This window comes from Heteronotia binoei, chromosome 12 (genome assembly GCF_032191835.1).
Source record: "Heteronotia binoei isolate CCM8104 ecotype False Entrance Well chromosome 12, APGP_CSIRO_Hbin_v1, whole genome shotgun sequence".
Lineage (NCBI taxonomy): Eukaryota > Metazoa > Chordata > Lepidosauria > Squamata > Gekkonidae > Heteronotia > Heteronotia binoei.
Window position 1 is genome coordinate 32,739,509 of NC_083234.1, and position 26,939 is coordinate 32,766,447.

A 26,939-nucleotide genomic window follows, 5' to 3' on the forward strand; every position below is an offset into this window, starting at 1 on the left:
CCAGTCTTGAAAGACTGTCTTTCTAGGAGGCCTCCTCAGAATTTCTGCTTCCAGACAGGAGGGGAGTGGGGAGGAGGAAGAGAGTAGGCCCCAAAGCCTGCCTCTAGTTAAATACAGGCCTAAAATGACGTTTCTCCACAATAACTAAGCACTGATGCAACCCTTCCTGCCCTCCTTCTCATGATCTAAGTTCACAAAATCAGCATTGCTTTCAGATGACAATCTAGCCTCTGTTTAAAGACCTCCGAGAAAGAAAAGCCCACCACCTTCCGAGGAAGCCTGTTCCATTGAGGAACCACTCTTAAGTATCGGGACGTTTTTCCTAATGTTTAGTTGAAAACTCATCTGATTTCATTTCAACACAGTGGTTCTAGTCCGACCTTTCAATACATTGGTTCTGGGGCAACAGAAAACAACTCCACACAATCCTTTATATGACAGCTCTTCAAGTACTTGAAGTAGGCTTCTCAACCCTCCCGCCCTGGCGGGGGACCCCAGGATTTCCACCCTCTTCCCCCGCTCCCCAAAAAAACGGAAGCGGGGGGAGGGGGAAACGGCGCCGGGGAGCATGGTGAGCCGCCCAATCCTGGAGCGGGCGAGGCCGCCGCGCCGCTGCCACCCCCTCCCCGCCCACCGCAGCTGCTCCTCCGAGATGGGCCCAGGCTGAGCCCATCTCGGAGGAGCAGCCAAGAGGCGGCAGCAGTGCAGGGGAGGGCGAGGCAGGCCAGGAGCATGGCAAGCCGCGAATCTGGGCCCTTCTAGGACCCGGACTTGCGGCTCGCCATGCCCCCAGCCCGCCTCCACCCCTTCCTACGCTTCCACCCCAGAGGTGGAACGGGCAAGGCCGCCGCGCCGCTGCCGCCTCTTCTCTGCTTGCCGTGGCTGCTCCTCCAAGATGGGCTCAGCCTGAGCCCATCTCCGAGGAGCAGCCACGGCGAGCGGAGAAGAGGCGGCAACTGTGGGGCGGCTCGCCATGCTCCCCGGCGCCGTTTCCCCCCTCCCCCCTAGCTCCACCCCAGTGTCTCCTGGCTCCACCCCCAAAGTCTCCTGGCTCCACCCCCAAAGTCCCCAGATATTTCTGGGGTTGGACTTGGCAACCCTAAGTTGAAGATGGTTATCATGTCACCTCTTGGTCATCTCCTCTCCATGCTGAACATACCCAACTCCTTCAGTCTTACCTCGTAGAATTTGGTCTCCAGACTCCTCACCAGATTTGTTGCCCTCCTGGACATGTCCCAGCTTGTGTGGTTAGAACTCACCTGGAATACTGTGTTCAGTTTTGTTGTGGCCAAAACTGAACACAGTACTCTAGGTGAAGTCTAACCAGCGCAGAGTAAAGCAGTACTATCACTTTGCATGATATGGACACAATACTTCTGTTGATACTGCCCAAAATCACATTTGCTTTTTTAGCTACCGCTTCACACTAAGATCCCTAGATCTCCCTTATCCTATCATTCTGCATTTGATTTTTCCTACCAAAACGCAGAACTTTACATTTATCCCCATTAAAATCCATTTTATTTGTTTTAGCCCCATTTTCCAGCTTGTCAGGATCATCTTGTATCCTGACTCTGTCTTCTACTGTATTTGCTACCCCTCCCAATTTAGTATCATCTGCAAATTTAATAAGCATTCTCTCTATTCCTTCATCCAAATCATATAAAGATGTTGTACAAAACAGATCCCAGGGCAGATCCCTGAGGCACTCCACTTGTCTCTCCTTTCTAAGAGGATGAGAAGCCATTAACAAACACTCTTTCAGTACAATCTGCCAACCAGTTATAGACCCACCTAACAGTTATAGGAGCCAAACCACATTTTACCAACTTGCCAACAAGAATATTATGTGGAACCAGAGCTTTGTTTTTACAGAAAAAGCCTAGCAGGTACTCATCTGCAAACACCCTGATGTCACCATTGTTTTACACGGAGCCTTTTTTTTCATATTAGGCCACACCCCCTGATTCCAAGCCAGCTGGAACTGTATTCCTGTGCATTCCTGTTAAAAAAAGGGAAAAAACCCAGTATGGAACTTTATCAAAATAAAGATAAAACAATTCAATAAGACACACCATTATTCTCCTTGATTTTTTCCTTTTATTTCAATCACGCAGCTGCTAGTTTTGCTAACGTATTCTAGGGCTAGGAACAACATAACCCTGAGTGCTTCTGTTGGCTTTAGTTGACCTATTCTTGAAACTGGTCACTGATGTCAGTGTGAAAATGATGAGGAGACTGTGGGTTTGTGTACCACATTGGAGGCTGTGTTTTGAGAACAAACTGTGACCCTAAAGGGAAATTCTGGTTCAAATTCCTGCTTCATGATAAAACCCACCTCCTAGCTTAACATCTTTTATAGGGTGACTATGAGGGTTAGAATGGAGAAAAATGCATGCACACTACCCTGAGTTCCTTTGAGAATATGTGATAGGATTCTAAAAATATTTTGTAATCTGGCTTGAGTCTAAGTGAAAAAGGAGGACTAAAAATGAAGGCAGTAAATGAATAGATTGTTGCCTAACATTCATATTCTCTCCAGATGGCACAGTTGCTTTCAGATCTCATTAGCAAAGCCGTGCTTTGTACTTGCCATTTCTTCAATTGATTCAGACTGAGCCATGGGGGAGGGTGGGATCGAAATGCTTCAACAAATAAGAGGGGAAGCAGCTTAAGCCTCCCTTCTCGTGCTTAAAACACCCCTGGGGGAAGGACACTTCCTACTACCGAAACTGTTGGTGGAGAAACTAAATCCTCTCTTTCTCAGCATTGCAACCCCAACTCAGATCCACTTTCCCATCACTGATTTTTGCAACTCAGTTATTTATCTTTGGATTTAAACATGGATCTATAGGATCATCTGTGGTTTAGAACACAGGGATATGCAGTTAAAGGGAAGTTCTGATCCATTAAGGAACTGGACAGGTGCTTGAAGAAAATTGATAACTTGCAAGAAGAGAAGAGCTATGACATCTGGTCCCATATTTGTCAATAGTGTTGGATAAATATTAATTGGCTCCTGTAGCAGATCATTTGGGAAGGCCAATATTCTGTACACTTTTAGAAACTGGTTTAATTATTTCAGGGAGAAAGTAGATTGTTTAGTGTGAATTGCCTGAGTATGTCCTGGATATGAGGACAGATATTCAGTACATCCTAAATGCTAGTCTCCAATTTAAGATTTTTCCAAGCATTAACAGCACAATCCGGAGGGGGGGGGCGGAGAGTCTTTTGGGAGCAGACGAGCCACTACGTGGGCGCAGGAAGGGTTTGCACCAATGTACGACTGGCACCACCACAGTGGAGGGGAGTTACGTGGGCGAGGGGCCGCCTGAGCGGCACTTCTGCCCAAGGGCAGCAGCGCCTGAGGCTGCACCCGAGCGTGAGCGGAAGTGAGGCGGAGTGCGGCTTTCAGGCGAAGGAGGGAGTGGAGTTAGGGGTGCGGCCAGGCTTAGGCGGCTTCCTGAGCAGTTTGGCCCATGACACGCCCCACCCCGAGAGGCGCAATGTTACACCTGCAAAAATAGCGGTGTGTCCCATAGGCACTCATTGAAACCGAAAACAAAGGTCGCCTTCACTGCTGTGGAAGCTCGCAAACCCCTTAGGGAGTGGCGTGATTGCCTCAACAATCCCCTCGCGCCTCAGCCTGGCGAGCCCCCTCCCTGGCGCCCAATCACGCCCCCCCTCCTAGAACAGGTTCGCGTGGCAGGAAGCTCTGCCGGCGAGCTCCCAGCCATACAGACTTAGAGTGAGGCACAGGCAGGCACGTTGGTGACGAGTTTTGCACCGCGTGGTTGCTTTGACAGTATCTTTGACTTGTGAGGGGGAGAGAGAGGTCTCTCCCCTGGGGCTAACTGCTCTTGTTTCCAGGTCTCCACAGGTTCCAGAGGCTCTGCATGCGAGGACTGTCGCTCATGACTGGGTAAGTTCCACTGCCCGCCCCCCCCCCCCCGGTCCTTCCCCTCCCCTCGCTCTCAACCGCTCGGTGTGCAAGTGTCTCTGGCACTTGAACCTGGCAGTGGGCTCCAGCAGGGGGCATTTGCTGAGTCCACTCCCCGGTGCTGCTGCCTTCTCCTTTCCCTTGGTCTCCCCTCTGACGCATTCCCAACCCCTGGAAGGGCATGGTGGGGGGGGGGGGGTGACAGCTGCCCCAATGCGAGGAGGTGGGTCAGAGACTGTCCCTTTAAGAGAGCACCTGGATAAAATGCAGCCTGCTCTTCCAGCTGCCGCCCCTACAGGTGCTCTTGATCTCTTTTGCAGGTGGGACTCCAACACAGAGGCTTCCTCGTGTGTTGCTCCACCGCCCCACCCATTCCCTCAGTTGCTTCTGCCTGCCGCTCGGAATGGAGCCCCGCCCATGGCAAGATTGCCCAGTGCACTCCAGGGAGACTGTTGCACTCTGTTCCGGAAAAATAAAGTTTGAGCTATGCCCTCTGTTGTCTCTCCTGCTTGGCATCTGCTGCACGTTCCTGGGGCACCCCCCCCCCTCCGGTCAGTGGCCTTTCCAAGGGAATGCCTGGGAAGGTGGGCAGACTTGGTTCTTGGAAGGGGGGAATGGGCTATGAGCTGCCACACTGCCCCCCATGTAGCTGGACAGGGGAGGGGGTGCCACCCCTCGGCCTGCCCGGGCTGACAGTCTACCCGACTGCACAGGGCTGTTGTGTGCTAGGCACTTGCGGGGGGGGGGGGGGCGCTGAAGTGGATGCATGCCCAGTGGCTCGCACTCTGAGTTCTGCAGCCCCCAGTGTTCCTTGCACATATAAGGGGGCGGCAGCAGGGCGACACCGGGGGGGGGCTCCAGGGGGTATCTTTTGGACTTGATCTGGCTGCTCCCAGACACACATTCCAGCCACTGTCTAGTACAGTGAACTCCTGCACTTGGCACTTCCTGCTTGTCCGTTCATGCCTCTGCCCGCCTGCCATTGGCAGAGTCTCTGACAGCGGGAGGGAGTGGGGGAATTGACAGCCTCTCAGGCGTGGACTTGCCACCCCCTTGCTCGGTCATGTGCAATGGGCTGGCCAATCCCGTGGTCCCATGTGAGCTTGCACCTACCCCACCCCCGCCTCGGCAGCAGGCCAATGGTGTGCACCTGGGCAGAATCACCATGGCGACAGGTTCTCTCTTGCTCGTCGGGCCGCTCTTCTCCTTCCAAGCGTGGTGTAACGTCTCCTCTTTGGAAGCCAATGAGCGGTGCCATAGATCCGCCATAGATCCGCCCGAGCAGCCGGTCGCCACGTATGTCTGGATTGGGCTGTAAGATGCTGAAAAATAAGACCCTTGAGAAAAAAATCAATACCCCTCTTGAAAGTCTAGGTCTCCCAATTCTTCAGTTTGTTCAGCTTTGACTGGGCTAAAGCTATTCCATTACAAGATTTTTAGCTAGCTTCCCCACATACATTATTATTAAAAAGTGAAAAAAATATTACTAAATGAGAAACAAGGAAGAGCATAAACTCAGATGAGCTAATTGTAATCTATAATAAGAGCAGTCCAAATGGGAATTGAAGAAGTTAGGTGCAGATTTTTTAAAAAATATATATACATGTATATGTCAAATAGGTGTGTGGGGGTGGATGGGTGTTTTTAGAGCATGGAAGTATGAATGAAGTGTTGGCAGGGGGATAAAGCCATTCTAGAAAATCTAATAAAATTATTTTCTCCTCATCACGAAGCATGTAGAGAAAATTCCCACTCTTTCTCTAAAGACATAGTGCAGAAGAAATTATCCATAACACCTCAAAAGAAGAGGGGGGGGGGGCACAAATGAACAAACTAAATACTTGAAATCTGTACCACACAGTCTGCCCAGGAAGAAGGTGTACCTCTCCCTATCTGGATATCCTCATTCCTTTGAGGGTGTCAAAATATTAAGACTTTTTTTTAGTAACATCCTAAATAAGAAAAGAAGAAAATAACCAGAAATAGTTAGACGTTTAAGGGAAATATCTAATAACTGGTTTAAAAGAGAGGTGTGAATAACCATAAATCATTTGCCTAAGTTTCCACAATGGCGAATTTGTGTTTAAAGTATTAGAACAAAATTTGAGTCCTGTAGCACCTTTAAGACCAACAAAGCTTAATTCTGGGTGTAAGCTTTCATATGCATCCACACATCACCATGCACATGAAAGCTTATACCCAAAAGTAAACTTAAAGGTGCCACTGGACTCAACCTTTGTTCTGTTGCTTCAGACCAACATGGTTACCCACCTGAATCTATGTTTAAAGTGTGTTACAGTCGCTATGAAACTGAACAGCTTTACTGTGGATTTTATGAAGCTATTTTATTTGAGACAAAACCCTGTGTCCCTGGAATCAGGTCTTTCTCTACTCATCTTGTCACAGCCCAGTGTGAGAGAAGGGGAAGCCTATGCCAGTGAACATACTTTGATTTGGGGCTATAAGCCCTTGGCAGGCTTATAGACCCAAATCTATAAGCTTATACCCAAAAGTGAACTTAAAGGTGCCACTGGACTCAACCTTTGTTCTGTTGCTTCAGACCAACATGGGTCTAAAAGCCCTTGAGCAGCCACCACCAGTTCAAGCTTTGGAAAGACCAAGGAAGGGTGACAGAATAAGATGACAAGAATCCCTTCCCTGTTTATAACTGAGGCCTTGTGGAGCCCAGGAGGTCTCAAGCTATAGGCATTGAAAGGGGATCCATCCCAAAAATCTGGGTGTTGGCAATGTGCAATTGTTTGTTTGTTTGTTTTAAGGCTACTGGACCCCCTAAAATTTTGGGATTTCTAAAAAAAATTCCAGATCCCAATACTGGCAAAGTATTTGGATCTGGTATTTTTTTTAAAAAAAAAAAATGTGGGGGGTGGGGGGCGAGGAGTGGCAAAGCTGCAAAATATAGGTGAGTGGTGGGGAGCACATTGCTCCTGTCTCTCAGGTGTTTTTCCCCTAATTTCTTTTGCAGTCTCTTTAAACCAGCCTGGTTTAAAGGGACTGCAAAAGAAAGCAAGGAGGAAACAGCTGGGAAGTGGGAGCAGTCTTCCTGCTCCTCAGCTGTTTTCTCTGATTTTTTTTCTGCAGTCCCTTTAAACCAGGGCTGAAAAACAAAATGAGGGGAAACAACTGAAAGGTGGAGACCCTTTCAGCCTGCTTTTTTTTTTTCTCATTTGCCTGAAAAATCCTGGATACTTGAGATGCCAAAATATACTCGGGAAATACCAATAAGGTATTTTCCAGACTTGGGAAGATTTGAATGCACACCCCTACTTGGTATGGAACCCCTGATCCCCGCTTCTTGGTCCATGTAACTTAGTATCTTCCTTTCTGATTCCCAACAGGTTTGTTTGGGTTTTTTTGCAGATTTTCATACCAGGAAGGTTTTTCTCTAGCACTTTTCCTAGCACCTCCTACTGCAGATCCTTTTAGCAGAGCTGGTTCTGCAGGCAAATGGGCATTATATGACTGAGCCACTGCTCATCGTCTTGTCGCAGTAAGAGACACATATAAAAAACCCTCCATGATATATATCATGTGTAGCATTTACGTGATCCTATCTAGAAATATGATTCCAGGTTTTGGTCAAAAGCTGTTTTCAGTGCTGCAACATTTGCTTTTCTTAGTTCACCAAAAGTTATTCTCCCGCCTTGATTATTTGATAGAAAAAAGACTTCTGCCAGGAATCATTGGTTCAGATATATGCCACTTTGAGTCCTGTTGATCGGGAGAAAAGCAAGATATGAATACTGTAAATTAAATTAAGAAATCAGACCAACGGTTGCCAGAACCGGAAATGCTAGGACATCTGGGGCAGGGACTAGTGGTATGATGAGAAGTGCCTGATGATATCCTGTTGAATAACCATACTGCAATGGTAGAACTTCCATTTTTCATTAGGAATTGTGGTACCTATGAATTTGTATAGTCACAATCCTGTTTTTAAAGGGATGGACAATTCATTGTATAGAATGCCAAGTTATTAAAAATAACATGGGAACTGAGTGTGTGCAGATTGTTGTTGAGCTGTCAGTAGCAGATTATTGCTTCTCACCTCCAATTTACATTGACATATTTACCCCAGGAAGGCATCCATAGATGTCTTAGAAGCAGCAATCATGTGTGTTGACTAGTTGATGGCTCTGAGTTTTCACCCTGCAGCCCCACAGATTGTAGAACAAGCCCCAAAACCTGAGTCTGGTCCAAAGCCTGAAATATGACTACTCTAATCAGACCAGTGTGGCTGTGGACAAGACAAATTCATGCCCACTTTTCTTAGGTGATGTGTAGCAAGGAAATTTTAATATCAACTATTGAGTTATATCTTCCTTGGATCATTTATTGTCTGAATGTTATTCTAACAGGCTGTGCAGCACTGGTTGTCAGGGCTTTTGATTTCACCTATGATTAACAAGTGAAAAGTAATTTTCAGCCACATGGTTTTCAGGACGAGAGATTATATAAGCACAAGCATTGCTTAGTCTGTGCTGGTTTGGCTTCTGCATAGTAATTTCACATATCACACTGGCAAGAAAGAGAAGAGGAACAGCTATTCAGCATGCTACCATTCAATTATTCGACTTCATGGTGAATACTGCTATTGAGCAATGGAATCCCAGGGCTCAGATAGGAAACTCACCTCTGTTTTATGGTTATTTCCCTCTACAGCGAGTTCATAGCAAAGCCAAGGAAGTCACTGGCATTCTGTTCTGATTATTACAGAATAAAGAATCTAGCTGTGATTCCTGTTCTTGTTTATTGGAAAGAAAAGTTCCGTGTATGCATAAATATTTCCCTTTGTGTCGGCCTTGGAGGAGTACCTTTGTGCTTGTGTTTCTCAGAATTATGGATCTGAACTTCAGATACTTCAGATCCTGCTAGTTTGGCTTATATCCTGCTTGACATTACGAGCAGGGAGCTGATCATTTGGCAAGCTGTTTGGATAAGTCCAAACCAGTTTGGATGCAGTCATTTCTCTTGATGTTTTCTTGCATGCACTGGAAAACATAATGTCAGTTGTCGGCCTCCATTTAAACTATTGCTGTGGTCACCATTTGAAAAAAACAAACAAACCCTGAAGTTTATTTATTTATCAAATCTATATCCAGCTCCCTCTCCTGTGAATGGGACTGCTGGTGCTATTGGTTGATGTTATTACACACTCTTCTGTTTCTACCAGTTAGGCAATATTCTGGTGTTATGGCATAATTGTACTAATCAGCTCAAAGTAATAAAGAAATATGAGGGTATACTTCCCTAGTGTAAGTAGAAGCACTGTTAGCTGATTACAGTATTTTATTTTTCACAGCAGGACTCCCCCTCCCCAGCCCAGTTTGCCAAAAGGCATATAGTTAAAAGAAAAAGATCTATCTGAATTAAGACGTACTATTTAGGTGCCTTTGTATTTATTTATTTATTTGGATTTATAGCCCTTTCTCCCCTGTACAGCAGGGCTCAGAGTGGATAGCATCATAGCCATAATTCAATTATTCAAAACAGCTCTCAACAATACTATTACAGTCAAATACAGTGGTACCTAAAAAGGAAGCACAACATAGTGCCCCTTATCCAGAGAGGGGAGTAATGCCATAAAAATTAGATAGAGGAATAGCAGTTAAGGGAAGTGAAACGGGATGGGAAAGAAAAGGGAGAGGGGTTAGTCTTGATGGAAGCCATCGTTGTCCTCACCCATAAACCTGCTGGAACATCTCAGTCTTACAGGCCTTGTGGAATTTCATCAGATCTTGCAGGGCCCAGATCTGTTTTAAATGTTTATTCTCTTATATGTTTAAATATTGGCCGTTTTCCCACTCATGTTTTACTGGCGCCACGACCATCCTGACGCCGGCGAATCTGCCTGGATTTCGCAACAGAAGCGCCGGCGCTCCCAGAAGCGCCGGCGCTTTCCGTCGCTAAGCCAGCGCAAACGTTTTCCTGCATCTTTGCGATTTCCGTTTGCGCTGGCTTAGCGACGGAAGTAGCCGGCGCTTCTGGGAGCGCCGGAGCTTCTGATGCGAAATCCAGGCAGATTCGCCGGCGTCAGGATGGTCGTGGCGCCAGTAAAACGTGAGTGGGAAAACGGCCATTGTTTAATTTTATGTTGGATCTATTGTTGGAAGCCGCCCTGAGCCACCCGTGGGAAGGGCGGGATATAAATTCTAAATAAATAAATAAAATAGATCTCACCTGTCAAAGAGTTCCACCAGGCCAGGGCTGAAAAGGCCCTGGTTCTGGTTGAGGACAGCCAGATACTTTTTGAGCCAGAGATCACTAGTAAGTTGTAACTCACTGAGCGTTATGCTCTCTGGGGGGTGTACCAAGAGAGACAGTCCCATATTTACACTGGCTGCAGATTATTTAGGACCAGATTATTTAGGACCTTGAACCTGATCTGGTATTCAATCTGGAATCAATGCAGTTCAAGGAGCACCAATTGGATGTGGGCTCTGAGTGCAGTTCCCATAAGAACATACACTGCTGCATTCTGAACCAGTTGAAGTTTCTGGATCAGCCTCAAGGGTAGTCCTGCATAAAGCGAGTTACAGTAGTCTAATCTGGAGGTGACTGTTGCATTGATCATTGTGGCTAAGTCAGTGCAAGACAGGAAGGGGGCCAACTGACTAACCTGGCACAGATGGAAAATAGCCAGACTAGCCATGTTTGTGATCTGGGCCTCTATCAAGAGGGAGGCATCCGGAATCACATCCAGGCTCCTGACAGTCAACACTGATGTTAAAGACACATAATCACAAACTGGGAGTTGGCACCTCAGCCTGGAATCCCCATGGCCCAGCCACAGAGCCTTTGTCTTAGATGGATTTAATTTCAGCTGGCTCTGTTTCAACCATCCAACCACAGCCTCCAAATCTTTAACCAAATTATCTGAGGCAGCATCTGGCCAGCCACTCATCAACAGATACAGCTGGGTGTCATCTGCATACTGGTGACAACCCAGCCTGAAGCTCCACAACAGCTGGGCAAGGGTGTGCATATAGATATTAAATAACATTGGGGTGAAGGAAAGTCTGGACCTGTTCCACTGCCACTCTCTCATCTACCTTACCTAGGAGCGAAAGATTTGATACTGGGTGGTAGTTGTGTTGATTAGTAGGATCCAAAGATGGTTTCTTCTCAAGAGTGGTCTTACTGCAGCCTCCTTTAATCCCCCTGGTTAGATCTCTGAACTTGGGGACAAATTTATAATGTCCATCAGGGGGCCCATTTTTCATCACCAGTGGCTTACACCAGCCTTGATGGGTATGGGTCTAAGAGGCAAGTGGTAGGCTTCATAGCACCCAGAATCCTGCTGACACTGGCTTGGGAGAGTTGACTGAATTTGTCCAATACTGGATTCAAAGATGACCAAGAAGCCTCTAGTTCACATACTTTACCAATGTTGGCAGGCAGTTCCTAGCAGAGTGACAGGATTTTATCCACAAAAAAGCTTGCTTAAGCCTTACAGCTGATTGTTGGTTCACTAACATTCTGAATTTTCTCCAAGAGAGAAGCTAACAACCTAATTGCTCTAAATAATTGTGCTGAGTGGGAGCTAGTGAATGCGATGGAGGCCATATAAAATTTCCTTTTAGCAGTCTTCACTGTCATCTCATAGAAATCCTATGAGATGTTCTTGTAGCTTTTCACAAGACCATCACCAAACTCTCTGTAGTCATCTAAGCTCCCACTTAATCCTCCAAAGCTTTACAGTATACCATAGTACTAGTTTGGAATGAGGGTGAAGAGGATGTCAGGGAGTGATTTTGTTGCTTCAAAAACACCAGTCTTCTGTCAGCACATCCAACGAGTCTCCAGAGGACACTAGATCCTTCAGAGCATTCTGGAACCCAGTTGGATCCATCAGTCTCCATGGGCAAACATAAATCAGCTTGCCGCCTATGTAGGAAGGGGCTGGGACCCCCAGAAAGGGCTTCAGGACTAAGTGATTTGACTATGGCACTCCATCAGTGGTAATGATATCCATTATGTATCCCCATGTCAAAGATCAAATCCAGTGTATGGCCTGCTTGATGCACGGGACCTGATACAGATCTGGGAGAGTCCAAACACTGCCATGGAAGACACCAGGTCCATAGCCTGCAAGGTAGCAACAGTGTTAGCATGGACACTGAAATCTCCCAGAACTATCGATTTAGGGAACCCAGAAGAAATCAATGCCTTTGATGTTCTCATTATGATAATATATATTCCCCCCTCCATGTCTGCATTTTTAAAAACAGTTTAAGCTTATCTGCACTGTTATACTGTGACACCAAAATATTGCCTAATGTAAGATATAGTGTATAGCAGAAATTTCAGAGTATGATTTTATTTTTTTACAATGGTGACTGCAAGAGTTATTTCAGAGGATGGCAGTACAAATGGCAAGCTGCAATAACTGTGACCTGCAGAATAAGCAGTTACTGCATAGGTTCAAAGCTGCTCAACATGAACTTTAACGATGACCACTGAGGCAATCTGAGTAGAGTTCCAGCAAGGTAAGTTCACATGGTGATCATGTTCATGTCAAAGCTCATAGCATGCCTGGTATGGATGTCATTTCTGCAAAGTTCACAGCATGCCTAGTTTGGATATCGTTTCTTCAGGGGAACTACACATGGTGAATGAGTTGCTTCTCAGACCTCAGCTTTGTGTCCCAGAAGTAATGTAGATGAAAAGGCAATTCTCCAAATGACCTACAGCACAATCCTGGGAGTAAGCCCCATAGAATAGACCCTAGTAGAATTCAGAGTAGACCTGTTTAGGATTGCTCTCTTAGTTACTTCATTTTGCAGTGGAGTTCCAATGTGTATTTCTTCTACAGGGCCAAGACAAGTTCAACATACCTTACCAGTCACTCGGTATATTTTAATGGCCCATAATCTTCATCCATATTGGATCCTTTCCAAGGATCTATTTCCATATCAAAATAATGACAGCAGAGACCTCAACAGCTATAGAAAATGGAGCAGTGGATAAATTGCAGAAAATGGGACAAAATATGTGTTTTTCAAATCAACAACTTTAAAATGTAATGGTATCCAAGGCAAAAAGGTTTTTCCCCCACCTACACATCTCTTTTCACAAACCCTAATTGTAGAATCGTTTCCTTTAAAAAGCATATATGGCATATGCATTAAATATCCATTTACTAAAAATTAAATACATAAAAAGAAATTAATCTGCATAATCTCTTTCAATAATTAGCCACCTGCTACTGTATCTGAGAATAATAAGATGCCATTGTCTTCTCCCCCCTCTTCTTGTCTTGAGCTTTACTGATACATGTTAGTTTTATCCATTGTAGCAATGTACAAGGTTTTTTGGTTGGTTGGTTGGTTAGTTTCTTTTCCATATAGTTGCTTATCCAGGATTATTTTTGATCTTCAGCACTAAACATACATCATTTTCATTGCAAAACATACCTTTTGTAACAATCTATCCCTGATATATATATACCAGGCAAAATGCCCAATCAGTGTTGTTTTGGATAATTCCTATGACCGATCATGGAGATTTTGTGGATAATATTGATTATTATAGCCCAGTTGTTGTTTTTTTGTACTTGGGCAAAATGGTTATCCTCTGCATAGCTTCTAGTACATTTCCAGCCTCAAATGCATTTGGATTACAATTCTATTCAGTCATCAGAGAGTAAAATGACTCACTGATGCTGCTCATGCGAGTAGACCATATCTATGAACAGGTTTTCTTGCTCAAGTCTGCTACTAGACATATAGTCAGAAACAACTTTTCAGATGGCTTTAGCCAAGTTACTATCAGTAAAAAAAAAAAGAGGCTGAATTTAAAAAAAAATTGCCCCTTCCCCATTTGTAATGTCGAAGATAATTTGGCATGCATGTGCAGTAGAATAAGATAGTAAAATGAGCTGTCCAATTTCTGACTGTAGAAGACATAGGGGAAAGATTATTGTTTTGAATGCTCTTCTGTAAGATGAAAATTAGCACCTTTGAGAGAAAGGTCAAGCTGTTCCTTATTCTATTTGTAGGAAGTTGTGTGGATTTTTTTCTTAATGAAGGTAAGCATATAGAGGTATAATATTCCACTGCCACCACTACCCCATCTTCTGCATCATTTTGTACGGTTCATTTTGCTTCTGTAGACCAGATTGAAACACAGTCTTACTTAGCAATGTTGCACCCAGGATTATTGTAACATCATGTTGAATGCTTTAACCATTTCATCTGCTGTCTTGAGTTTCATCATAGGCTTTCCAATCTCCAGCTCGCACCTGGAGATCTCCCGCTATTACAGTTTATCTCTAGACAACCAAAATCACTTCCTCTAGAGAAAATGGCTGCTTTGGAGACTGGACTCTATGGCATTATATCCTGCTGAGCTCCATCCCTTCCCCAAACCCTGCCTTCCCCAGAATCTTCAAATCTCTGTATTTCCTCACCTGGAGCTGGCAACCCTAGTTGTTTAGGTCTGATTTCCCATTGGCATTATGGGGTATTTTTTGTTATGTTTGTTTTATTTGTTTTTCACATTGGTAGCCCTGGTTAGGCGGAAAGGCAGAATATAAATGCTGTAAAAATGTAATTTATGGTGTAGATAGCAAATGTTGTTTGTGAGTGTGACAGAACTGATAAATGGACAAGGTTTTTTTTAAAAAGCTGGCCCAAAATTGGCCAGTTATCTGGAGAATGTACATCATCTGAGTCACTGATCTGGAAGGGGCAGACACGCACACACAGCTGCCCTCCCTGATTCTTATTATTCTGAAGGGGTAATAGGTGCCATCATTTTTAGTGCTTGCACAATGGAAAATGTAAGCAAAATCTGCCTTTGATATTCTTTGGGGTAAAAGAGGTTTTTAAAAAGCAGGAATAGAGTTTTAAACAGAACAAAAGGACCATAGCAAGGGAGGATGCCAAGTTAGATTAGTGGATTTTTATACTCTGCTTTTCTCTTCCCTAAGGAGTCTCAAAGCAGCTTACAATCGCCTTCCCTTCCTCTCCCCACAGAAGGCACCTTGTGAGGTAGGTGAGGCCGAGAGAGTTCCAAGAGAACAGCAAAGATTTTTTCGAGCAGGAATGCAGTTCCAGCTGACTTGGCATCAGGGTGTGTGGACTAATATGCAAATGAGTCCCTGCTGGGCTTTTTCTACAACAAAGCCCTGTGCAAAACAATGGTGACATCAGGAGGTGTGGCCTAATATGCAAATGAGTTTGTGCTGGGTTTTTTCTACAAAAAATGCCCTGAAGAACAGTGACTGGCCTGAGGTCACCCCACATGCTTCATGTGGAAGAGTGGGGAATCAATACCAGTTCTCCAGATTAAAGTCTGCCACTCTTAACCACCCTGGCTGATTAGTCCCCAGGTATTTTTGTCCAATGTGTAGGAGAGATTGGTGAGCAAGCACAGGCAACCTTTTGACCATACATCTGTACCTGATATTTTGTAAAATGTTCCATATTGCTTGGCTGGACAATATAAATGGAAGAGCAAGGATGAGTCAGGATAACAAAGTTCACCTCCATCGTGGGCTCATTAATTCATTATGCTTGGGTGCCATCTTCTGCAGTCTTTAGTTTTATAGACAAGTGTCTGCAGATGTTGGTATCAGCATTCAGCCTCAATTTAAATTCAAGCTAATGTGCACATGAATGCTCAGGTGCTTGTGAAGTGCTTATAAAACACATATTACCTGTGAAATCAAACATTTTCTAGGAGCAATTTTTCATTTTGCATTAGAACATTGGGTGGGGTGCTTTCCGCCTTCATTTAAAGCTTTGTAGAAGGCTGGTGACCTGGTTCCAGAAGAGACTGTGCTTCAGAGACATTGTATTGCAACCAAGTCTTCATTTCCATGTGTTTCTCTACCTCATTAAGGTTACTTCCTCAGCCCTTTCTCAGCTAGTAGTTTATCTGAGGCTCTGTAGGATTGGAATTAAGCAGTGGACAAAAGAAGAATGAGTATGAAATCATTTGCAGTTTGACACCTTTAATTTCAGGTGCTTCAGCTAAAGAGCTGCAGAGCATCAGTTAAGCCTAACAGTTTTTCTGTGTTGACTGGAAAACAGTTCTCAACTCGGGAACTATATCAATGAGAGGGTAACTGGATTTCCCAAGCCATGCATCATTGACAGAGAGCCAATTTCCTCATTTAAAAACCCTCAGAAAACTTGGGTACAGAAAGAGCAAAATGCATGCACATATTTGTTGTGCTTGGACCATGAATATTGAAATGATTGTCCTCTCCTATGTGGCTACGAAGGTGGAAGCACCCCATTTACACCTAACCCCACCCCACTCTGGAATCCATACACAAGAGAATAAACTTCAACAAAGAACTTGCAACAGAATTGAACCATTTCTCCATTGCCTGAACAGCCCCCCTTCCAGCAGGACCTCCTGTCCTGAGCTCCTGCAGCTTGACATCACTCTCTGCTATTCATATTCAGTGTCTTCATACAACCCCCATTGGATCCTCATCTGCTCCTTGGAAAGAAACATACACTCTTGTCAATCACTTAAAGGGGTCTCCTTCCTGCTTTGTTATTTTGCCCCTCACTGCTGGCTTACCCATGGAGGAGCCCACATTGTGGCAAGAGTAGAAGGCAGTGGCAATTAAAAGGCCCTGGCTCCCAGCATGAATGAGTGTGGTGGCCCATATCCACACCCTTGGAGCACCTAACAGTGAAATTCATGTGATGGAAAGTGTTCTCAAGATGCAGTCAATGTATGGTGACCGGGGCTTTTTTTGTAGCAGGAACTCCTTTGCATATTAGGCTATTACCCCCCTCCCCGATGTAGCCAATCCTCCAAGAGCTTACAGGGGCTCTTGAGGATTGGCTACATCAGGGGTGTGTAGCCTAATATGCAAAGGAGTTCCTGCTACAAAAAAAGCCCTGATGGTGAGACTCTGTAGAGTTTTCAAAGCAAATGATGAACAAAGGTGGTTTGCCATTGCCTGCCTCTGTGTGGCAACCTCGAGCTTCCTTGGTAGTCTCAAGGTACTACCCAGGGCTGACCCTGCTTACTTTCCAAGATCTGACAACATCTAGCTAGCCTGGGACATGCAGGTCACTGTAGTTCAACTCATACCCTACAATAAACATTTAAGAGAGGGCTTGATCCTCTGTCATGCTTATGGAGGAATCCATCCATGCCTGAACCGTTCTCCTTTCACAGTGCCACGCTTCATTTTTTCTTAAACATCTAGGTACATTTTTTTGCCAGAAAAGAGCACCTCTTCTTAACTACAAAGCCAAGTACAAATGCTGGCGTTATTCACTGTAAAGTTTTCTCCTGGGCACTTTATTATTTGTTATATGTAATTAAAATAGGCACTTAATTTTGCTGTTGTGATGATGATTCTGAACATTATTAATAATAAATGTAATCCATGCTTGGCCTTTCATTTGTTATTGAAGTGCTTAAAATTGGCTAGGTGGTGATAGACAGAAAAACACTATCTTTTCTATGTAATCCTCTTCAGTTACTCAAGCTAAACTCTCCTGTGCAAACCTTGTTCTCCACAGAGGTAGTAATTCTTTGTTTGGGCTGTACCATTTCAGACAGCTGGTAAGGTCACCTGTGACTGAATGCACCTCTGTTAAGAACAAATCTCCTGCAAGTATGTCCAGAAGAAAACTAGAGCAGAATTTTTCTCTGGTAAATCTAAATTTCTGTGTGGAAGACATTCTTACATGAAAAATGGGCTACCAGCCTTCAAGTGGGGCCTGAGGAGCTACTGGAATTACAGCTGATTGGGGCTTTTTTTTGTAGGAAAAAAGCCCAGCAGGAACTCATTTATATATTAGGTCACACCCCCGACACCAAACCAGTCGAACTGTGTTCCTGCTCAAAAACCCTGCAGCCAATCCAGACTACAGAGATCAGTTCACCAAGAGAAAACGGCTTCCTTGGAGGCTGCACTCTGTGTGGCATAATACCCACTGAAGTCCCTCCATTCCCCAAACCCTACACTCCCCAGATTCCATTCCAGGAATTCCCCAGCTTGGAGTTAGCAACACTCAGGGAAGACAATTCAGTTATGTGAACTCCTACTCACCATGTAAAACAGAACAGTCCAGAGCTAGGTTTACCACCCCAGGGAAAAGTAGGACATCGAAATTCTATGAGCAAAGTTATGCTCACAACACTTCCTGTTGAATCTAACAATGGTAACCGATTGCCTGATTGATTTTCCTTCCATCAGGTAACTCCTTGCTTTTGAACTCATCCATGCAGCCTGACCTGACTGTGAGTAGAACCTACAGTGGACCCATTTGCCTTCAAGACCCCATCAACAAGGAGCTGATGACCGAATCATCCCTTTTCAACCCTCTATCTGATATTAAGGTTAAAGTTCAGAGTTCATTTATGGTTTCACTGGGAGTGACTGAGCGATCGGAATACCATGGGAAAACACATTCTGGGACGTTTCCACATGATGGTAACAGAACCTTCAACACGTTACATGCAAAGAATAAAGCTGCATATATCCAGAATCTCTCATCGCTCTCCAAAAGAAGTGAAATGAGGGCTACTGGTGTATTTGGTCACTTGGGAGGACGCTTAGAAATCCCCAACACAGGTAGGTTGCTGCTAAATGTGACCTTTAAAAAAAAAAAAAAGCATGAATATGACCTTGTGCAGCTATGCGGCTTTGAGTTAAAACTGTGCTATAATAACAAGATGTTCCAGTCCTCTCAGTGGAGACTGACACAGATGAACTCTCACTTGTACACAAGTAATTGTTACTAGCTGACAATTTGGTAAAGGTATCCTACAGGCTATTGGCATACACTGCAGATAGCAGGTAAGTCTAAAGCAGTTGCACCTTACATCATCCTGTTTACTACTATACAAAGAAGGTCACTTTTATTCCTGCACCAGAGTTGACAGAATGCAGTTTTAATTGACTTCCTAAAATCATTGGCATATTCTAGTTACTTTCCCAGAATTGTGCTCCCTCCATTATCATGTTTGGTGATAGAGCCAGTTTGGTGTAGTGGTTAAGTGTGCAGACTCTTATCTTTGATTCCCCACTCCTCCACTTGCACCTGCTGGAATGGCCTTGGGTCAGCCATAGCTCTGGCAGAGGTTGTCCTTGAAAGGGCAGCTGCTGTGAGAGCCCTCTCAGCCCCACCCACCTCACAGGGTGTCTGTTGTGGTGGGGGGAGGTAAAGGAGATTGTGAGCCGCTCTGAGACTTTTCGGAGTGGAGGGCAGGATATAAATCCAATATCTTCTTCATGCTGGGTCTTCAGGCTGTGGTGCTGCAGTTACAGGACTTTCTGGATGACGCTTCCACCTTAGACCCATGCCAGTCTGGCTTCCGCCCGGGCCATGGGATGAAAACAGTCTTGGTCGCCCTCATGGATGACCTCCGGCGACAACTGGATCAAGGCGGCTCGGCAGTACTGCTGCTGCTAGACCTATCGGCTGCGTTCGATATGGTCGATCATCGGCTGCTGACCCGCCGTCTCGCCGATGCGGGAATTCGGGGGCTAGCCTTACAGTGGCTCTCCTCCTTCCTTGAAGGTCGGGGACAAAGGGTGGCAATTGGAGGGGAGCTGTCTCAGAGACACCCACTTCATTGTGGGGTGCCTCAGGGGGCAGTTCTCTCCCCGATGTTGTTCAACATCTATATGCGCCCCCTTGCCCAGATTGCCCGGAGGTATGGGCTCGGCTGTCATCCGTACACTGATGACACCCAGCTCTATCTATTGATGGATGGCTGGACTGGCGATGTCCCTATAAATCTGGACCAGGCGTTACAAGCCGTGGCTGGCTGGCTCAGGCTGAGTGGGCTGAAGCTGAATCCTGCGAAGACTGAGGTCCTTTGCGTAGGCCACGGCGGGCCAGGAGGGGAGATCTCCCTACCGGCCTTTGACGGTGCGCCACTAATTCCAGTGCGCAGGGTCAGGAGCTTGGGAGTCCTACTGGAGTCTTCCTTGTCAATGGAAGCCCAGATAGCTGCCACTGCTAAATCCGCCTTTTCCCACCTTAGGAGGGCGAGGCAGTTGGCTCCCTTCTTGGAGCGTAGCGACCTGGCAACTGTGATCCACACAACGGTCACCTCGAGGCTAGACTACTGTAACACCCTCTACATGGGGCTGCCCTTATACCGAACGCGGAAACTGCAGTTAGTGCAGAACGCGGCAGCCAGGCTGTTAGTGGGACTACCTCGGTGGGAACACGTGCAGCCTGGGCTGTGGGAGCTGCACTGGCTGCCGGTTGTGTACCGTGTTCGTTATAAGGTGCTGGTTATTACCTTTAAAGCCCTTTATGGCCGAGGACCTGCCTACCTTAGGGACCGCCCCTCCCCATATGTTCCCCAGAGAGCACTGAGATCTAGTTCTCAAAATCTTTTAAAAATCCCTGGTCCAAGAGAGGCTAGATTGAAAACAACGAGGGAGCAAGCCTTCTCAGAAATGGCCCCCCGATGGTGGAATCAACTTCCAGAGGTGGTGCGAGCCCTGCGGGACCTGAACCAGTTCTGCAGGGCTTGCAAAACCACCCTCTTTCAGCTCGCTTTCAAGATAGAACCCAACTAAACTGACCTCTAGCCATCTAACCATCTTATATACGACTGTGAATTGTAGCACCTTAATTATTAATTATTAACATATAACAGCTGTTTTATCTAATTTTATCCTAACTTATAATGGTAATTTAATTGTATTTTAATTTGTCTTATTGTATTGTATTGATTGTATTTTATAGAAATCATGGTTGTTCCATGTCTGTGAGCCGCCCTGAGCCTGCCTTTGGCGGGGGAGGGCGGGATACAAAAAATAAATTTACCTTTACCTTTATTTCTATGTTTGCAATCATATCCATTTGGACCTTATGCCCCATTTTAACATCTCCTCTAGAGGGAAGCCATCCTTTCTCCCCTCAGTGGTAAGATATGAGATGGAGCATTATTTTAACAGAGGAGTATTTCCAATCAAGCAGCCATTAATGGAAGCAAGGTGGAAGACAGCTGGGAAAAGTGCAGTCGGGGGCGGGGTGGAGTAGAAGGGTGTAAAAAAAACAACAAACCCATTCAGAGTAGATGAGGACCACTCTTAATTGTTGAAAGTGGGTACAGCAGAATGAATGAATGAATGATTTAAGGAAATCATAGTATAAAATATGATAAGCAGAACTAATTTATATCTGCAAAGAGTGGGTTAAACTGAGCTAATAGCACCAACAGTAAATGAGGAAACCCAAGTTCTTGTTCAGAGCAAGGGCAGACAGAACATTGAATCTGCTGATGAATTCCAATTCTCCCTCTGAGATTCTTTTATATGACTACAATAACCTTTAGATAACCAACAGCATGTCATAGAAGATTAAAATATTGTGTGTTAAGTGCCATCAAGTTGTTTCTGACCTGTGAATTAATGACCTCTGGAATGTCCTATGGTTAACAGCCCTGCTCAGGTCTTGCAAACTGAGGACTGAGTCAAGCCATCTCATGGTGGGTCCTTCTTTTCCTACTGCCTTCAGCTGTTCCGGGTGGTACTGTCGTTTCAACAGAGTCTTGTCTTCTCATAACATGACCAAAGCATGATAGCTTCATTTTAGCTTTTATGGAGAGCTGAGACTTGATTTGATCTAAAACCTTCTGTGAACCTCCGTGGTTTTCATGGAGGTTTGTGCTGTTTGCGTAGGAGGTCTGTGCAGCAGACACACTGGCGCCCCCAAAAATCCCAAATATTTTTTTCAGGCCTGACCATATCAGATAGCTAGATAAATATCCCAGCTCCAGAGCTGCATACAGTACTCTAGATGCAGCCTGACCAATGCAGTGTACAGGGGGACTATCACATAGTCTTGTGATTTGGATGTTATGTCTCTGTTAACACACTTGAAGTCTGTATTAGTCTTTTTTTGAGGCTGCATCACACTTACTGCTCATATTCAGTTTACAGTCCACCCATACCGCAAGATCTTGTCCACACACTGCTGCCCCAAAGCAATCAGTTTGCATACTTCTCATTTTTGTTACCCAGATGTAGAACTCTGCACTTACCCACATTATATTGCATCATAGTCATATCAGCACACTTTTCCACTGTGATCAAGATTTCTCTGAGTGCTATCTCTATCTTCCAGTGTGTATTTGCTATTTCTCCCGGTTTGGTGTCATCTGCAAATTTGATTAGTAGTCCCTCCATCCCATCATTTGGATCTTTTATAAAAAACATTGAAAAGTACTGGGCTTAGAACTGAGCCTTGTGACACCCCACTGGATAACTCCCTCCAGTCAGATGAAATGCCATTGGCAACTACTCTTTGGGTATGGTTCTCCAACCAATTCCCTATCCACTAACTATCCTACTGTCCAGTCTACACTCCTCCAGTTTACCCATCAGAACACTATGGGGAGCACTGTTGACAGCATTCCCATGAAGCAGTCAACTTGTTGCTCAATCAAAGAAGGAAATGAGGTTAATCTGGCAGGACCTGTTGGGAACAAATCTGTGCTGACTTCCCTGTATCACCAGTTTGTCCTTCAGATGCTTGCAGATTAAAATCTCCATCAGAGTTGGCTTTTGAGCAGTACTAACCAGGGTTAGCTAAAGTTGAATTGCCATAGATCCTCCAACAATGTCACCTTCTACTATCGCTGCTGCCCAGTAGCTATTCTTTAAGGATTCCTTTGCCCCATCACCATTGGAATTATCTGTCCTCTTCTGCTGATGTGGCTGTTGATCCCTGAAGGGGGAAGATGCATCTTAGTATGATGTTTCATCTGTGACCATTCCTCCTTGAGTGACTCTCAAGAGTTTAGCCTCTTGACAGAGTCTAAACACCTTATGGTATTGCCTTGGGCGTCACTGACACTCCAACCCTCTCACAACATCAAGATGTACATCCGGGGGGGGGGGGGACTGAAATATTACCTTTCTGGCATTTATGATTTGGTAGACTTTCACAAGGTATACAAAAACATTAGCTATATCTTTCTTTAGCTATATCAAAATTATCACTTTTGGGGGGGGGCAGCTAGATTTTTTAAAAATGCTTTTAGACTGCTTGATTTTTAAAATATTTTTATTCAGAAATCATAAACATTGGATAAAGAGAGGTATACATTCTTCAGTGAACGTACTAGAATGACATGATAGCACAATGCCTGCAATTACCAGCACTGATTCCTTTGAAGTATTCAGTGAAACACCAAACTGGCACTATGTCAGACTGACACCAAATTATGTTCCTTCTTTAGGGAGTTGTGGTAGCCAAGACTTTGATTTCATTTGACAGTTCTGGATCTGTGTATCCAGGCATATCTCTGCCAGTTTGAGTGCAATGTGTTAAAAATGCCAGAACATGGGCTTCCTCTTTGTTCTCTGTATCTGTACTTTAAAAAAAAAAAATCAGATGGTTATAGAGGGTTTTTTTTTTATTTATAAGAGTTGTATATTGTGTACACCTTTTTTTTATAGCCATCAAGCATTTCTGAGAAATCCAAAATATACTGTGACAATATTTTCCTACACCCCTAAGTACATAATAGTTCACTGTGGAATATTTACATTTTGAACAGATGCTGAGTTTTACAGTGGGATGTTGGAAGTCACAAATGAATGCCTTAATTCAGAAAGCCACGAGTGTAGCAGAAGTGATCATAAGATGAGGAATAGCTGGGCATGATATGTGGTTTGACTACATTTAGGCGATGAAGCAATCACAATGAATGATAGCAAATTCCCAAAGTTGATTATGCTTCTGAAGAAGTACACGCACCAGTTTACGCACAGCAAATGTTAGACTGACAGGATTGTAATTTCCTGGATTTTTTTTTTTTTTTTTGCAGAAGTGTTGCCTTCTTAACACTCTGTAAGGGGATTGAGAGCCTAAACCTATGAGATCTGTCACTTTTTAAAAATCACACCCTTCCTCCAAGGATCTCAGGACAGTGTACATGGTGATCCCATGCTCCAGTTTATCCTCACAACAACCCTGGGAGACATGTTCAGCTGAGAGACGGTGACTGCAGCCATCATGACTGAGCAGGGATTGGAACCTTGGTCTCCCAGGTCTGAGGCTCACATACTAGCTCTGAAATGAAATGATTTCGCAGGAAAGCCATCACAGTTGCCATGTAATGATTGGGGACAGTGAAGTTAGATCAGGAAAAAGGTGCAGAATAAAAGTTTGTCCTCCTTTCCCAAGCACTGCATCTATAGACTTTTGTAACTTTAAAAAAAAACTTTTTAAGAATGGAAGTGTTGACCTGCTCATGGATCATCAACTTCTCCCCCCACTGTGACTTTGACTTGGATAGCCAGAGGTAGTCCAATATCATCAGATTTCAGAAGCCAAGCAAGGTCAGCCTTGGTTAATATTTGGATGAGAGACCACAAAGAAATACCAGGGTTGCTATGCAGAGGCAAGCAACTGGAAACCACCTCTGAACATCTCTTGCCTTGAAAACCCCTATGGGAATTGCCATAAGTTGACAGAAGATGTGGTCCTTGTTGCTGTCTCATTGCAGAGATGCAACAATGATTGTGTCCTTTTTACCAACATCTAAATCCTAAAAGAAGTTTTGTTTTGTTAAGGGAAGCCCACAAAAAGCAAAAATTATTTTTTTTAAAAAAAAATTGGGAAGTAGTGCATCCCCAACCCAGCCTGCTTCAGCTAAAGTTTGAAGCAGTTTAACTGAGTTTTATCACAAATGGGTTTTCCTAAACGTATACCTGTCAAAAGGGCTTCAGAAGACATGTACACATAACTACAGGTGTGCAACAAATGTTATTTTGGGGGGTTCAGGTATATTGAACCCCCCAAAAATCAGTATTTCCCAATATTCCCAAATCCCAGTACCAGCATGGTGTTTCAGTTTCAGTCAATATTTGGGATTCCTGGATTTTTATGGGTCCAATTGACCTGGGGGGGGGGGGAGGATCAGCTAGGACCGCAGGAGCTGAGAGCTTCTAATCACCCCAGCCAATCCTGGGCTGACTCCTCTTCACAGCTCGATTTAAACCAAGTTGTAAAGAACCTACTCCACAGGCTCAGCTGGGCAGCCCTTTTTAGGAGCCGATCCCACAGGGAGAGTTTTCCCCATAGACTTGGCTGGGGCTCTGCTGAACAGCCTGGTTTAAACTAGACTGCCCAACAAGAACTGCCCTCATCCTCTATTGTTTTCAGTGGAGGAGGGAAGCATGTAAAGGGATTGCAGTCCCTTTTGCAGGTTACAAGTGAACTCTGAATGCATTTAAAGGGCTCACAGTCCCTTTAAATCCCTTCTCGGAGTGGTGAGTTCACCCAGAACTTCAACAATCCAGAGGTCCCAAAAATCTGGAATATTTTTGGGTCAGTCACTTTTGGATAGCCAGATAAATACTGGGCTCTCTATTTGGTTGAAAAAAAATCTGGAAAATACTGATAAGATATATTTGGGATATTTTTTTCAGTTTGATATAGGCCAAATGCACACCTCTAACACATACCTGTTGAAAAATTCAGGCTGCTTTGATATACAGGGTTTTGTTTTTGGGTTTTTTTAAAGCAAGATTCGAGACCAGCAGCACCTTAAAGACCGGCAATATTTCCAGGATATAAGCTTTTGAGAGTCAAAGCTGACTCCTTAAGGTGCTACTGGACTCGAATCTTGCTCTTCTACTGCAGACCAACATAGCTACCCACCTGGAACGATATAATAAAAAAGGCACTATGAAGCAGTGATTAGCATATTAAGACCAGGGTTCAAGTCCCTAGTTAGTAGTGAAGCTCACATATGGTCCCATCCTACCACAATCAGTGGCCTTAGAGGGATATAACTTTGCTTAGGATGACACTGTAGGGAACAGGTAAGGTCTGCACTAAATTAACATAATGACAGGGGGGGATTTAAAATACTTGGTGGAGAGTCCCAGAAGCAGCAGGATGATGGTATCGTCTTGAATAAGACTTTAATCCTAACAGCTTTCTGTGATCAAAGAGCAGTCTGAAGGTTTTAAGAAAGTGATGATTCTCAGATGCATTTTTAATATGCAAAATAATATTAATCTCCAACTGTACTGCTCTGTTGTCGCACAAAATAAAAGGTGGTTGGGGTAGCAGGTGTTTCTTTCTCTCATTCTTAAAGTCCCATGGCTTGAGCAGCATGTCAATAAAGGGAACTTAGCCCTGGAGCATCTGACTGTTAGGGATTTGCTTTGCTTTTAAAAAACTGAGCTTCTCTTTTGGTGGCGCTGTTTTCAATACCACTCAGTCGTTGTTTCTAACTCTTGCTTTTCCTTGTGAGCCAAAACAGCATGTGCAATGAAGTGTAGTTCACTTGCACAGAGAAGAATACAAGGGACTGGATTCTCAGAGTAAAAGTAAAATGTTCAATAATTATGAATTCCTTCTTGTAAATTACAGACAGTGCCTTTGTGCATGCCACAGCTCTTTCCCATACAGTAGGAATGTGACTATCATCAAAGGCTCACTCTTCCACAGTTATCCATGTCTCACATCTGAATGCCAGTTTTTTTTTGGAGGGGACTGAATTTATAAACAGGGAGTTTACACATCACTCTGCAGAAACTCAAATTTTACTGGAGCAGAAAAAAAAAATGAATTGCTTGTCACGTTCCGAGACAAGTTTCCAACTTCCATGTTCTTTCTTGTAGGGAAAATTGCTCTTTTATTTATTTACTTACTTATTTGCTTTAATTATAGCACATCAGCCTTGCTGAGACTCAAGGTGGATTGCACACTGTAAGACAATGCAATCAAATATCATGAAACGTACAGTGAACAATGCAAAAAGACTAGGACCACAAAAACCAGAAACAACGCAGAGAAAGCATGTGTACCAGTAGACCCATTTGCAGAGTGACAACCTTCAGAAGGCTTTGCTCAGATGAGTGAAGCAATCGCAGCAGAAGATCAGTCCTAGAACGGTTGATCTCAGCATTATGCTGTAATGTAAAGCCTCTGCTAAGTAAATTCCACCCCAATGTTGAAAAAATAAACTAGAGCTTTAAAATCTGTTCTCTCTAAATGTGGATAACATGGTA

At 44.3% G+C, this 26,939-nt stretch overlaps 1 protein-coding gene across 2 annotated transcripts in view; it reads left to right on the plus strand.

Annotated features, from left to right (window-relative positions):
• The window catches only part of UNC5D (unc-5 netrin receptor D), a 558,897-nt gene that overhangs the window by 433,591 nt on the left and 98,367 nt on the right, over window positions 1-26,939 (plus strand). For both annotated transcript variants that reach the window (XM_060251212.1, XM_060251213.1), the window contains one exon: window positions 18,138-18,515. In XM_060251212.1, coding sequence (XP_060107195.1) covers window positions 18,138-18,515 — 378 coding nt within the window. The remainder of the gene's footprint in view (window positions 1-18,137; window positions 18,516-26,939) is intronic.